The sequence below is a fragment of the Macrobrachium rosenbergii genome, chromosome 55 (genome assembly GCF_040412425.1).
Source record: "Macrobrachium rosenbergii isolate ZJJX-2024 chromosome 55, ASM4041242v1, whole genome shotgun sequence".
Classification (NCBI taxonomy): Eukaryota; Metazoa; Arthropoda; class Malacostraca; order Decapoda; family Palaemonidae; genus Macrobrachium; species Macrobrachium rosenbergii.
This window is the reverse complement of record NC_089795.1, coordinates 85097781-85112662: the sequence shown is the minus strand read 5'-3', so window position 1 is coordinate 85112662 and position 14882 is coordinate 85097781. Positions and strand designations below refer to the sequence as shown.

Here is a 14882-nt window from a genome sequence, read left to right as displayed (position 1 = left end):
TGGTAAATCGAGTAATAGGTGAGCAATAGCAAGATTGAGAGATTTTTACATGCATCAGATGAAGGTTCAGTTAGCAATAAATCCTTTTGTTCTTGTCTTTAACCGAAATTACGTAAAGAGAAATTGGCACCGAAGTTCAAAACAAATGATTTAGGTTTATGTGAACCAGACTTTAATGGAGGCATCTGTTTTAAAACACCATAGCACTCTTCATGTGTTTCCTGTCTTTGAAATTATGAATTCGTAATACTCCTGGTGCATAATGTTAATTAAAATTTCCCCCCAAAAAGAGTTTCCCCCTTTGTCATTGAGTCTAGTCTACACGAATGTCTTTGACGCCACTCTCAACGAATCTCCATTCATATTCTCTCTCTTCCATCTTATACTTTATACTTTCCGTCCTAGCCTAACAATTGTTTCATGGCGTAACTGCGGGGTTTTCCTCCTATTACACTCTTCAAACCATTACACTCTCAGTTTCCATTTCAGCGCTGAATGACCTCATAGGTCATCCAGCGCTTGGACTTTGGCCTAAATTTTACATTCCAATTCCCTTCTAGGTAGGCAGTGTTCCCCCAGAGGTGGAGACTTGGAAGTTACGATCCGGAGTGACGGTCGAGTCGACCTGGCGGGAAGAGCTACCACTGTTATTCAGGGATCCATAAATATCTGAGAGGTTTCTGAAAGACTTCTGAAAGATGGAAATGGAGGGCTTTCTGTGCGTCGTCTGAAGGATGCTGATTCAGAGGTTGAAAGCACGTTTGCTGGTATGGTGTTTTAAGTAAAATATCAAGTTTCTATGCTTGTTTTAGTTGTGTTTACCTTAATAAAACAATCTATGATGTAAGAATGATCTTCACACAACTAAGCATATATACATACATACATACAGACACGTTACACACATTACATATACATATATATATATATATATATATATATATATATATATATATATATATATATATATATATATATATATATATATATATATATATATATATGTATATATGTATATGTGTGTGTGTGTGTATGTATGTATAAATGTGTGTGTGCGATTTCCACCAACAGGTCATTGTAATATGTCTTTTGTGTATTATAACAGAAACCAGTCGACTGGTTACTGTTATAATGAGAATTAACCTCATTTTTGTGTTCAGTATTTTTCAAGGACTACGACTGATTCTGGTATGATTTAACCTGCATTTGTAAGATTGTGGTAAGACCAACGTTGTCTTACCAAAAAGTCTTTACCAACGCTTCATGCATTAAAAAATTGAAATGGTTTCCGTTTGCATTTTTCTTAGTACTATACCAATGAAACTTTGCTTCTATCCAATAGAATTTCTACTTCAAAGCCGAATTAACTTACCATTCTAGACTTCCGACAACCTAAAACTGAAGGCTTTTTGCTGAACATTAACTGAATGTGACGTCATCTGATGAACCGTGGTAGACTGAACAAAGTATTCCCCTCTCGTCTCCCATAAATAGTTTCTTTTATCGCTGTTCAGTTTCCCAGGAATATAACGGATTCATAAAAATACTGTTCATCTTATTAGACTCTTACTAAACATGAAAAAACGAAACATGACAAACAGTTTTATCTTTGCCACAACTAAAATATGAAATAGTATGACTAGTGCAGTTGTGGAATCTGTTCACCAAATATTTAGGCGAGGAGCAAATTCATACCTGCTCTCTGCTGCTGACGTCTTCTGAATTTCAAGTGTCAGTTTTATTTTCCTTTCCTTGATATTTATTTTTTTATCACCTTTTTCCATTGCTTGTGCCTCTCTCTGTAGGCTGATTTCCCTCTGGGGACCCCATGGGTCTAAAGTCTGTTGACTATGTCCATAAGGAGCTTCAGCTGAAGATTTAAAACAATAAAATTACATAGTTCTTGAACATAGTTTGATGTATATAAAGATTTAAAGTTATTCGAAGCGTTTTCTTATCACATCCCGATGAAATGTAATTCAAGCAAAGAAAATGGAAGTATGCAAAGGAATTTTACACAAAGTTCCCGGATTTGAAATAAGGTGAGGGGAATTGTATTACAGATTTCCTAAGAATAAATGTTATGTTGCCGTTTGTAGTTGCTGTGTTGTTACTCATGGGGAAGGTTAAAATTACAGCTGAACAGATCTTTACACATTCTTATATATACACTAACACACTATCTATATATATATATATATATATATATATATATATATATATATATATATATATATATATATATCGTGAAGGAAGTAACAGGGAAAGGCATCTTCATCCTTTAACAGTTTATATGCATACATATATATATATATATATATATATATATATATATATATATATATATATATATATATATATATATATAATTTTGTGTATGTTTATGTTTATGATATTTATCGTCTTTCATTTATATTTTTACTTTCATCCCCCGGGTGCACTGCGTCCATTTTGTACGTAAACTGGTAGTTACCGAACCAAAGGGTCGCGGTAGTCTTCAGCCTTACCAATGAGAGAGAGAGAGAGAAAGAGAGGCTTAACTATGCGCCTTCCTAGTCAAGTCTATTTACTTTTGTCTTTAGAATGAATCTGTTCATAATTTTCCCTGAAAAGAAGAGGAAGAAGTAGATTAGTTGCTAGTACCATGTAGTTTCCAAGTCAAAGGCGGTTTACACTAGTTTGATGAATCATGTTTTGTAATTCAGTGAGGTTAATTTATTTCTACAAACGAGTCCTTTTAATATTATCATTTCCTTGGCAAGAGTGTTAGGCCTAAGTGCAATGAAGATTCCACCGATGCAGAAGACCAAGAAGCGACTTGGACGCCACCTTTGTTAGAACCAGGAAAACAAAATAGGAAAAACTGCCGCTGACTCCCGACAAAGGATTTCTTTGTGTTCTAAAAATAATTTGTAAATGATGTAGAGTTGCCAGTGCTTTTGTATCAGTGCTTTGCTGACGTCATTCCTTTCATTCCTTCTTGATCTTTCCTTCTTTGGAAGACGAACTGACGTCATTTCCAGGCAATCCGGAAAAGGCAGGTGTGAGTCTCGGATATCTATGGTCGTCATTTAACAACAGAATATATATATACTCGTGTATATATATATATATATATATATATATATATATATATATATATATTTTGGTGTATGTATGTATGTATAAATATATATATATGTATATATATACATATATATATATATATATATATATATATATATATATGTATGTATATATGTATATAGCAAAGCTGCTTAAATGCAAGTTGATTTGAAGGGGATACTTGCTTAGCAGTACATAACAATTTTCTTAATTGAAACGTCATAAAAAATTATTGCAATTTCACGCGGTGCACTGTAGGCATTACTTACGGTTCTTTGCAGCGCCCCTTCGGCCCCTAGCTGCAACCCCTTTCCCTCCATTTACTGTACTTCCGTTCATATTCACCTTCTTCCATCTTACTTTCCACCACATCTTAACACTCGCGCACACAGTGCACCTCTCACGACACTCGGCAGGCGGTGCCTTCATACGAGTATACCTAAAATAACATAAAAATAGACCATGTTACACAATACGGTATCAGGAAACAAATAAAAATAAAGAAATACTCGTTTGAATGACAAGAAAACCTTGATAAAGATTAAAACATTAATAATAATCCATGTTCAGTATTCAGGACGTGCATTTTAACCAGGTTTTTAAGCTATGATTTCACCGTTCGGACTCCAGTGATTTCCACGAATTCATTATAAGAGGAAATAGCATTTTTATTTGTTCATTCCTTCTGTTATTAGCATTTTCACTCACTCTCACGCTTTTATTCTTCTCATTATCATTCTTTCACCTTTTTCACCTCCTTCGCTTGTGTTCGTAGTCATTGATATATTACCTTTTGTCTGCATTTAGAGCTAAACTGAAATGTTTAATAATAATTAATTACAAGGGCGTTTAATTCATAGATAAGGATTAACAGATAAAAATATGATGCTTTACCTAAATTGAGTAAAATCGTCAGAGGAAGCAAAAGTGGGAAAAGTACAAATAAAATATTGGCTCCATAAATTTTTTCCCTCATTCGTGAGAGTGAGGCATAGAACTTGGAAATGGAATTCTTCGAGATATGCATTAAGCTAGAAGATCTGAAAGGTTGGAAAGTAAGGCATACGAAAAGCGAGTGGTTTCTGAAAAAACAAGTAAAAAATGCGCCGAAGTTTCTTCGGCGCAATCGAGTTTTCTGTACAGCCGCTAAGGCGTATAATCAAGGACACCAAAAATAGATCTATCTTTCGGTGGTCTCGGTATACTGCTGTCTAAGCCGCGCCCCACGAAACTTTAATCACGGCACGGTGGTGGCCTGTCATACCGTTGCCGGATGCACAATTATGGCTAACTTTAACCTTAAATAAAATAAAAAATAAAAAAATTACCGAGGCTAGAGGCTTGCAATTTGGTATGTTTGATGATTGGAGGGTGGATGATCAACATACCAATTTGCAGCCCTCTAGCCTCAGTAGTTTTTAAGATCTGAGGGCGGACAGAAAAAGTGCGGACGGACAGACAAAGCCGGCACAACAGTTTTCCGTTACATAAAGCTAAAAATAAGATGAAGAAGAATTAGAGTAATTTGATGTGATCTGCTTATAAACACAGGAAATAAGATGATGGTTTAAAATGTTAGGTGGTTCGAATATTTTGGGAACAAGACGAGAGGAATAATGGAACTGAAGCTTTTGAGAAATGGAAAAGTTATGAGATGGAAAGATCCCACGTATTTAACAAATTTGAGAAATACACACACACACACACACACATATATCCTGTAGACTACAGCCTTAAGAATAACAGATAGGAATACGCGAAAACAAAGGCATTATTCCGAGCAAAGACTGAAAAATGTTAGCCCTTGATAAAAGAGAGGATAGGATTAATTATGCAAAAGCCCACTCTTAAGATTTCCATACAAACGTCATCCTCCAGTTTCTAGCGTGAGATAAGACACCTGTTCACATATTCTCTCTTGTTTCTTCTTCTTCTTCTTCTTCTTCTTCTTCTTCTTCTTCTACTACTACTTCTTCCCCTGCTTCTTCTTCTTCTTCTACTTCTTCCTCTGCTTCTTCTTCCCCTGCTTCTTCTTTCTCTCCTTCTTCTTCCTCTTCTTTTTCTTCTTCTTCTTCCTCTTCTTCTTCTTTTCCTTCCTCTTCTACTTCTTCTTCTTCTTCATCCCCTCTTCTTCTACTTCTTCTTCCTTATCTCCTTCTTCTTCATCCTCTTCTTCTTTCTCTTCTCCTTCCTCTTCTTCTTCTTCTCCTTCTTATTCTTCCTCATCTTCTTCTTCTTCTTCTTCTTCTTTGGTGGATGTTTGAAGACGACGTCTCCGACTGGTTCCGACTTAGGCCTAATTGACGTTCCATTAATTTTGCCTTAGGTCAGTCCGCTCGAATATTTATATATTGCTTTTATACACCTGGCGAGCTGAGTGATATGTGCTCTGAGGTGACTGATGTTGTTTTGTGACTGGTATTACAACCATTCTATTTTGTAATGAGGAAATATTAATAAAATATACAACACCTGCGTATGTATATATATATGAATATATATATATATATAATTGTGTTTATGTATACGTATATACATATATACAAGGCTACAGGCACTGAAACACTCAATCTTTAACTGCTGAACTAAGAATGAAACACACACACTATATATATATATATATATATATATATATATATATATATATATATATATATATATATATATATATATATATAATATATATAAATATATATTATATGCAGCATATGTATAAAATGTGTGTGTGTTCATTCACGAAAATAAAAGAAAGACAAACTAACGGATAATAATTACACTACCTCAACGGCGTTCATATTGAATTCTCCCACTTACATCACTCCATTACCCGAACTATTACCAAAACATAAACAATCGATTAATGTAACTTTTCCTGACGCTCTTTTGGCTAAATGCGGATGTCTTTGGACCTTGGATTTCACAAGAGCATAATTTCTCTCTCTCTCTCTCTCGCAATGTTTCATGATGACCATGTACAAAATTTATTTATACGAACATCCTCCCTGCGCCCTTATTTTTTTTTTACCGATTATACGCCTGATTTGAGGAACATGGGGCCTTGGAAGACACAACATCGTACATCAGGCGAGCGAGGAAAAAAACACTAACTGGTAACTTAGCTGGGCAGGAGCTTGATAAATGCCAGATATGGCCGAATCTACAATTGTTGTGTAATATAAAAATCATATTAATCAAAGTGGCACTACATATTTCATACCTAACACTTCTCTGTAATTAATAATATGGTCTTTATAATTAGGTATGGATGCTATCTGTGCATATTTGTTTTGTAGACAAAAAATGTGGTTGCGATATTGCCAGTTTTGGGATAAGGCAATAATTATTTTAATATCCTTCGCAGTTCTCTTAATGAGCTGCTTATATCTTTTTTCCTGTATGTTTACACTGTTGACACTTTTCAAAAAAATCTTTAACCTTTCTTAACATAACAAAGCAAGATTACCAAGAAATCCACTCAAAATGTTGATAATATTTTACTTGTAATTTTGATCTTCTAAATTCAATATATTACCACTTCCAAACCCCTTTGTTACCGAGGTCATTCGTGAATCTATTAATATATAATGTTTATTTCCATTCGCACGATGTATCGGATTACGGAATCTTCGCCTCGACCAAAAAAAGAATAGAAATGATAATTCGCTATCAATGTAGCTCCTCGCTTAATATCATTTTCCTTTCTCTGCTAATCACTTTCAGCGAAAGTATATTTGGTGTTGTGTGTCTCAATTTATGTTTACCTTGTAGAGGGGCAGTGACATCGGAGCATCTCACGCGGTGCACTGTAGGCATTACTTAAGGTTCTTTGCGGCGTCCCTTCGGCCCCTACCTGCAACCCCTCTCAGTCATTTTACTGCACCTCCGTTCGTATGCTCTTTCTTCCATCTTACCTTCCTCACCTGACAATAGCTTCGTGGCGCAACTGCGAAGTTTTCCTCCTGTTACACCTTTAAAATCTTCTTTGCTTGCAATTCCCCTTTCAGCGCTGAATGACCTCATAGGTCCCAGCGCTTGGAGTTTGGCCTAAATTTCATATTCCAGTTGTAGTCAATTTTTGTTCAATCAGACCTTGCTCAGATATTATTCTTTCCCCCTTAAGCTTTCGCTAATGGCTGTATGGTTTTATGCAAATCAAAATCATATTTTATCACTGCTAGAGTACCATTCATTCCTTCAACCTCAGCCAAACGCTGTTTAGTTTCGGGATGCAAATCGAGTTGGCCCTGAGAGACAAGAATGCTTTTAAAGCAAAAAATAATACTAGTTTCCTAGACTTCACAGTACACCAGTGCACCACCAGTTCCTACGCTACACTGTAGACAAGTGGACCACTAATGGCCCACGGTGAAATTTTAAGTGGTCACTATATTTGGCAATAAACTGGAAATTGGTACATATATTTTCAAATTTACCGAAACGCAGTGAGAAAAATTTTCATTATTTTCATAAAAAATGCAATAACAATAATCAAGCTGTCATTCACGCGTAAGAAACATATTTCAATCAAATATGCTTACTTTCTATGCTTTATTTATCGTTACTCAAAATAGCAATGGTCCATAACATTTTTTTTTTGATTGGCTAGTGGTCCATGACAGTACACGAGTTGAGAACCACTGTTCTTGATTCTATGCAACATACCTTCTATGCACAAGATGAGTTCCATTGCCAAAATCAGGACTAAGGACACAAAACATTAAATACTTCTTCTTTGTTTATCAGGGCTTTGTTTCAAGTCCTTTATAGAGCGATTATTTGCTTGTCAAGAATTTTTATTCTCTCTGAAACGCATAGCAGAAAACATTCTGAAGAGATATAAGGTAATATTTAGATAATATTAACCGACATGTTTGCAGATCTCGTTTGCTAAAATTGCTACTGAGGCGTTCCCCGTAGGGGCTTAGTGCCGTCAGTGCACCTCACGTGGTGCACCGTAGGCATTACTGTAGGGTTTTGCAGAGTTCCCTCAGCCCTCAACCGCACCCACTTTTTAGCCTTTTACTTTACCTCCGTTCCTGCTTCCTTTCTTCAGCCTTACTGTCCAGCCTCTCTAACTCCCTTTTTTTTTTCACTGTCTTACGTTCTCAGTGGGCGAAAATGCCCCAGTGCTTGGCCTGACAGCCTGAAATTCACGGATCAATCAATCATTCACAGCTGCTGAAGTACTGGTGAAAAGAGAAAGTGGACGTTGGCCTCTCGATAGTAAGCTGTAAGGTTAATACTTTCTTTCAGATGATTTCCAATTCATGTACTTGCATTGTGACCAAGAGTGAGAGTCAATCAATTATAATCGGCAAACGGTCACGTGACAATAGATGACGGTAATCGCAACTTTCGAAATAGAAAGCGAATCTTGTAACTATAATGTCCTGTTGCTCAAAACGCTTACTTTCTCAGACCCACAGAGAAAAACTATAAATGTGAATAGATTCCTATCTATCAACGTGTCATTATTATTAATATCATTATTCATTATATACTGTGGAAAAGCTTTATTCATCATAATCATCATTGCTTTCATGGTCAACTTCATAATTATCAGGTCCATTCAGTATTTATTGTGGATTCGCTTCATCTATCAATATGGCCACCATCACTATTGGCATCGTCATTCAGTATAGACCAAGGATAAGCTAAGGAAGGAACCGTGTAAGGATACTCATTCCAACCACTCGAGGATGTCCTTTGAATAGTTATATTAATATGAAGATCCTTTGCGCACTCGAAGCGATCTTGGTGACTTCTCTACCATATGGCATTCAGACGCGGCACTCAGACGCGGCTTTCAGATTTGGCATTCAAACGTGGCTTTCAGACGTGGCATTCAGATTTGGCATTCAGACGTGGCTTTCAGACGTGGCATTCAGATTTGGCATTCAGACGTTTCAGGCATTCAGACGTCATTCAGACGTGGCATTCAGACGTGGCTTTCAGACGTGGCATTCAGACTTGGCATTCAGACGTGGCTTTCAAACGTGGCTTTCAGACGTGGCTTTCAGATTTGGCATTCAGACGTGGCTTTCAGACTTGGTATTCAGACGTGGCTTTCAAACGTGGCATTCAGACGTGGCATTCAGACCTAACCTTCAGACGTGGCTTTCACTTTTTGCCTGTTCGTCCTAGGCTAGTTTTTATTATTTTTTTTTCCAGCTGTTAGGGCAAAGGGAACTCTCTATGGTTGTTTATATTAACACATTGATAGAGAAGCGAAGCAAATGACATATTACTGAGAAAATGAAATTAACAGATGAGTTAAAGCACATATTCGACACGTTATTTATTTATGTGTATATATATATATATATATATATATATATATATATATATATATATATATATATATATATATATATATATATATATATATATATATATATGTATATATATATATATATATATAGAGATAGATAGAGAGAGAGAGAGAGAGAGAGAGAGAGAGAGAGAGAGAGAGAGAGAGAGAGAGAGAACGGTGAAAGCTCCAGAAGGAAAAGGATATTCACCAGGTCAGTGTAATACCCACAAACAGGTGCAGCACTATTAAAAATGCCTCCAGATGCTTCCGTTCGTAACGGAATGTCATGGAATCAAAGACCTGTCTGCCATCTTTATTGACCAAATGAACCCGATCAAAAAAAAAAAGCAATAGTTTGAGGTAGACTATTAATAGTAAGTGGTTCTATTTCCAGTAGGGGTTACTTCTTTCGAACAAACACCATAATATTCTTTGGAAGCTTGAAATTCAAGTCACTGGTCCCTGTGGTAGGCTTGTTCCATATGAATAGGGTTCATCTTTTGAATAATAATAATAATAATAATAATAATAATAATAATAATAATAATAATAATAATAATAATAATAATAATAATAATGAGACTAAAAAAGTTTGAAAGGTGCAACGGAAGGAAAACCTCAAAGCAGTTGCACTACGAATCAACTGTTAGAAGAGGGTGGAAAGTGAGATGGAAAAAACAGAATGTGAACGGAGGTACAACAAAAGGAATGACAAGGGTTGAAACTAGGGGCCGAAGGGACGCTGCAAAGAACCTTAAGTAATGCCTACAGGGTACCACGTGAGGTGCACTGACGGTGCTCCCCCCAAGGCCTCCCATTATAGGAATGATCTGGTCATCGTGGCTCCATAGTAAATTTCTTTCCCTGTGTTCGATTTGAAAGCATAGCTTACTGTCGTCATTTAACATTGTCCTTTTATCACCTAACAAAGTAATTCGCCATGATACGTTTAACAACTCTATGAAGATAAGCAAAGATTTTTCAAGCTGTTTAACAGTTACAAGTGAGAACTTCACGGCAAAAAATAGTTGCTAATGACTGCGCAGATCAAATGATTTTAAAATCTGTGGTGCTACCTGCACATAAAAGGATAAATAAAAAGCTTAAAAGTGTTCTGTGTTGTTTTAGGCAAGACATCGCATTCAGAATACAAATGCCAGACACACAGTTGAGGAATTTATAGTTTTGAATATCACCGGTTGTATAGAAAATTCAAACAGCAGTACATAACAGTACAGTTGTTTGTCGCCAAAAAATACTCCTCTGAATCACAAATGCAACCAAAAGAAGAAGAAGAAGAAGAATAAGGCCTTAGCGGAATCAGAGTCAGCAGGAAGAACATAACAATCATAAGGAATATAGAAATAGAGTCCCTAATATTTGTTGATGATATAATGTTCCCCACCAGCAGGAAAGAAGGTATAGAAATGGCAATTGGCAACTGCCAGCCTGGAGCAACTGAAAAGTTCAAATTTAACACTAAGCCAAGCAAGTCAGCAGTGCTGATAATAGATAGAAGAACAAAGGGCCAGACAGTCCACATAAGAACAGAATTAAAAACGGCCCAATTAGTAGTGTAAGCAATATAAATACCTAGGAGAGTGGTACACCCAAAATGGTTCTAAGAAACAAGTATTAAATCGAAAAACAAAAAGTAGAGTACCTACTGAGAGAAATAAGAAAATATGGAGACGTAAAGAAAGTAGGAAATATGGCATTAGAAGTAAGGAAAAAGATCTATGAAACAGTGGTGGTCCCAACATTATTTGCCAACATAGAGACCTGGAGCAACAACAGAAAACGAGTCAAACGCTCTAGAGCAAATGCAATACAGGATCCTCCGAGGAATGTATGAACAGCCGAAGGGCACGCCCTACTGGGGAATTTTAGCGGAGACCGGCATATGGCCAGTTGCCTATAGAATTGAATACAAGAAAATAATGCTGTTCCACAATATTATAAATTCAGACAAGAAAAGACTAATCAAAGAAATAGTAGAAGACCAGTTAAGAGCCCCCTACAGGCTGTGCTGGACAAAAGGCATAGAAAAGATAGGTAAAAGTACAATATAGATATAAATGGAATGGGAAAATATGCAAAAAGAACTGAAACAGGAAATTAAGAGAAGAATAACGCAAGATATCGAAAAAGACATTGGAAGAAAAAAAGAAAGAAATGAAGAAGCTGAGATTCATAGATAACTTTGAAGAAAATAAGTATCTAAGGAACTAGAGACAAAGGATGCATGCTTAATGATGAAAACCAGGCTGAATATGTTGGACCTGAAAGCTAACTACCGGGAAGATATAAGGATGAGGTCTGTGATAACTGCAGAATAGAGGAGGACAGCACAGAACATTTGTTCAGGTGTAAACCTTACAAAAAATAGAAAACTTAACATTAGAGACTCTGAAAGCCCTGAACAGAAAACTAGTGGAATACATAAGAATAGCCATGAAAATAAAGGACGTCACCAACCCAGAAAACAACGGCACCAGTTAAAGTAACAGTAACGTAAAAAGGAGGAGTAATAAAAGTAAATAAATTCAGAAATATTAAGGATCATTTGGGAGGTTAAGGGGTAGGGTGCTAAATTAAATGAAAAACTGTTAAATAATATATATAATGTAAAGAAAAAAAATAAAACTGAAAAATTGTATTGATATAATGTAAAGTGAAAATAAAAGTGTAAAAATGTATTCAAGGGATAAAGCTTCGCACCTCATGAGAATCGTGTAGTGTGCCCGCAACTGTGTTTGCAGAGTGAGCGCTTAGGAACCAGGAACCAGGAACCACAAACCTACTCAAAATCCACGATGCCAACTAAAAGAAGAAACAAGACTAGGTCTAGACCGAGTGCTTGAAAACTCTACAGAACAGTGAGGAACAAACTTATGCAGTCGACTGGATACGTGATGACAGATATTATTATTCAGTGTTAGAATTAAGAATTAAAAAAAAAAATGAAGAATTGCCTCCATATATCGAGAATGACGGTTATTTTCTTCGAATTCCTTGACCCAAACAACGATTGTTGAATACATATGTTGCAAGATTATTGTTATAAATATTATTAACATTATATTATTAGGCTATTATTATTGTGACGGTAAACTCGCATTCTTAGGAAACAAGCGAGAAAGGTAAAAAACTTGCTATGAAAGTTTCCAGAGAGTAACATGCATGCCAGGAAAAATATAAACGTTCACAAAACATAAAATTTAAATATTAAAAATAACGATGAATCATGGAAAGCTGGAAATAAATAAATAAATAAATATTTTGAGCAGCCGAGAGTCGGTGACATTAAGGCAGCAATGGTAAACAATAAATTCTCCGCATTAAAACGACTCATAGCAGCGTTTGAATCTACTTAGATTCAGAACCCATGACCTTGCTACTTAGTGGCTATCCGAAAGGATTCAATGCTTCATTAGTCTTAACCACCGTCCTTGAATGGTCAGACCGGCTGATTTACGTATTATGTATTCACTGTATAATTGTATTCACTGGGCTGGATGAAAATAACAGGCTTGTCGAAGGCGCCATTTCTTTGGGTCTAGCTTGTAGAGTTTATATATATAGGTCTATATATGTGTGTGTTATATTTGTATATATAATTATACATAATGTAGTATGCACGTGTATATATTTACATAGAGAGAGAGAGAGAGAGAGAGAGAGAGAGAGAGAGAGAGAGCTATGAGCTAAGCAAATGGAGAATGGGCTCGAGGACAATTCACACCAATCTGGTTCATTCTCGCCTCAACCAGTGAGCAAAGGTGGAGGTGCCCCCTGACAGCAATATTCCTGCTTCGTTTACTAATAAGTGGTCCAGAGATTTCAACACATTTCTGCGTTCTCCATCCTCTTTGTACATCCATGATTTTCCACCTGTTAGGATGAAGTGGGTCTATTGAAATTAGGATTAAGTTTATATTGAATCTCACCGGTTTCTGACTAACCTGGAGGTGATCGCTATTCATTTAGTATACGCATGGTGAAATGGCCTTTTCTCGTTATGAAGGATGTGGGGAAATCCCTCGCAATTCCGCCTCTGATTCATCTGGCCTTTTCTCATTCAGTGCGGTGTGTCTATATTAATGACGGTTTCTACCTTATAGGTCTAGTGCCTACCTCTTGAGCAATTCAGCGATTTCCATAGAACACACTACGATCTGTTGTTTCAGTCTCCAAAGCGTTTCCTTTATGTCAGTCTTTTACTCGACTGTCATTCTCTCTCTCTCTCTCTCTCTCTCTCTCTCTCTCTCTCTCTCTCTCTCTCTTCTGTGTGTGCGTGTGTGGTGGTATCTTTCTCCTATACCAGCGACAACGCTTACATATCCACTGCCTTGATTTGCGATTCCTTCCTTCGTAAAACCAATAACTAAGTCCTGCGTCAGGTACGAACGGAATACCAATTGACTGAGTCTGTAATGCTAATGGCAATTCGCAATTATCCCCTCATCTAAATAAGACAATAAGGAAAGAGTATTCCATCTTATTATCGAGATACAAGATATTTTTGTTTCGGTAACCTGTATTTGATTATGTTACGGTAATTTTCTTACTGTTTATGTTTTGGGAAAACTTGGTTCAGATTACGTAAGGCAATTCTTTGGTGGGATTCTTTAAAGCTATTTTCTTAAGTTAACTTTTATTTAATACTGAAAATGACTGACAAACCTGGCTTAGATAATCAGCAAACGAAGGTAGGACGTAAGATATAAACACGGAGACGGCTCTTTAAAAAGCAGCGACCCAGACTAGTTAAGAAGAAGAAGAACTCATAATATAACAACGAAGTCTCCAACAACTGAAGGAACAGCAGAAATTATTTAGGAATATTCCTAAAATTCCTTTTGTTCAATAGATGATTCCTGAACTGAAGTGTATTCCAAGGTTCACAGGAATCTATAGTTTTCTGATGATTTGTATCCAGCGTCTTTCCTTTTCGTCCGTTGGTAATGCACAAAATAATTCTCCAATTGTTTTCCGAATGTGTACCACACCAGCTAACGAAGAATGTCATCTGCACCGTATAAAAACAAGTAAAAAATGCGCCGAAATTTCTTGGGCGCAATCGAGTTTTCTGTACAGCTGCTACAGCGTATAATCAAGGCCACTGAAAATAGATTTATCTTTCGGTGGCCTCGGTATAATGCTGTACGAGCCGCGGCTAACTTTAGCCTTAAATAAAATTAAAACTACTGAGGCTAGAGGGCTGCAATTTGGTATGTTTGATGCTTGGAGGGTGGATGACCAACATACCAATTTGCAGCCCTCTAGCCTCAGTGATTTTTAAGATCTGAGGGCGGACAGAAAAAGTGCGGACAGGAAAAAGTGCGGACGGACAGACAAAGCCGGCACAATAGTTTTCTTTTACAGAAAACTAAAAAATAAACTTCAGTAGAGGGAGTCTCATATCAATAATGATGATGGACAATGATGATGATAATGAATG

General features: G+C 36.4%; 2 protein-coding genes across 6 annotated transcripts in view; one reads left to right on the top strand and one right to left on the bottom strand.

Moving 5' to 3' along the window:
- Positions 1-798, top strand: part of LOC136835551 (phenazine biosynthesis-like domain-containing protein 1) — a 7783-nt gene extending 6985 nt beyond the window's left edge. For 3 of the 4 annotated variants that reach the window (XM_067099199.1, XM_067099201.1, XM_067099202.1), the window contains exon 7: positions 561-798. In XM_067099199.1, the coding sequence (XP_066955300.1) occupies positions 561-673 (113 nt within the window). In that variant the 3' untranslated portion in view covers positions 674-798. The remainder of the gene's footprint in view (positions 1-560) is intronic. The other variant, XM_067099200.1, reaches the window with a different exon arrangement.
- The window catches only part of LOC136835555 (uncharacterized), a 234954-nt gene that overhangs the window by 37390 nt on the left and 182682 nt on the right, over positions 1-14882 (bottom strand). For both annotated transcript variants that reach the window (XM_067099210.1, XM_067099211.1), the window contains one exon: positions 3375-3544. The gene's annotated coding sequence lies outside the window, so the exon portion shown is untranslated. The remainder of the gene's footprint in view (positions 1-3374; positions 3545-14882) is intronic.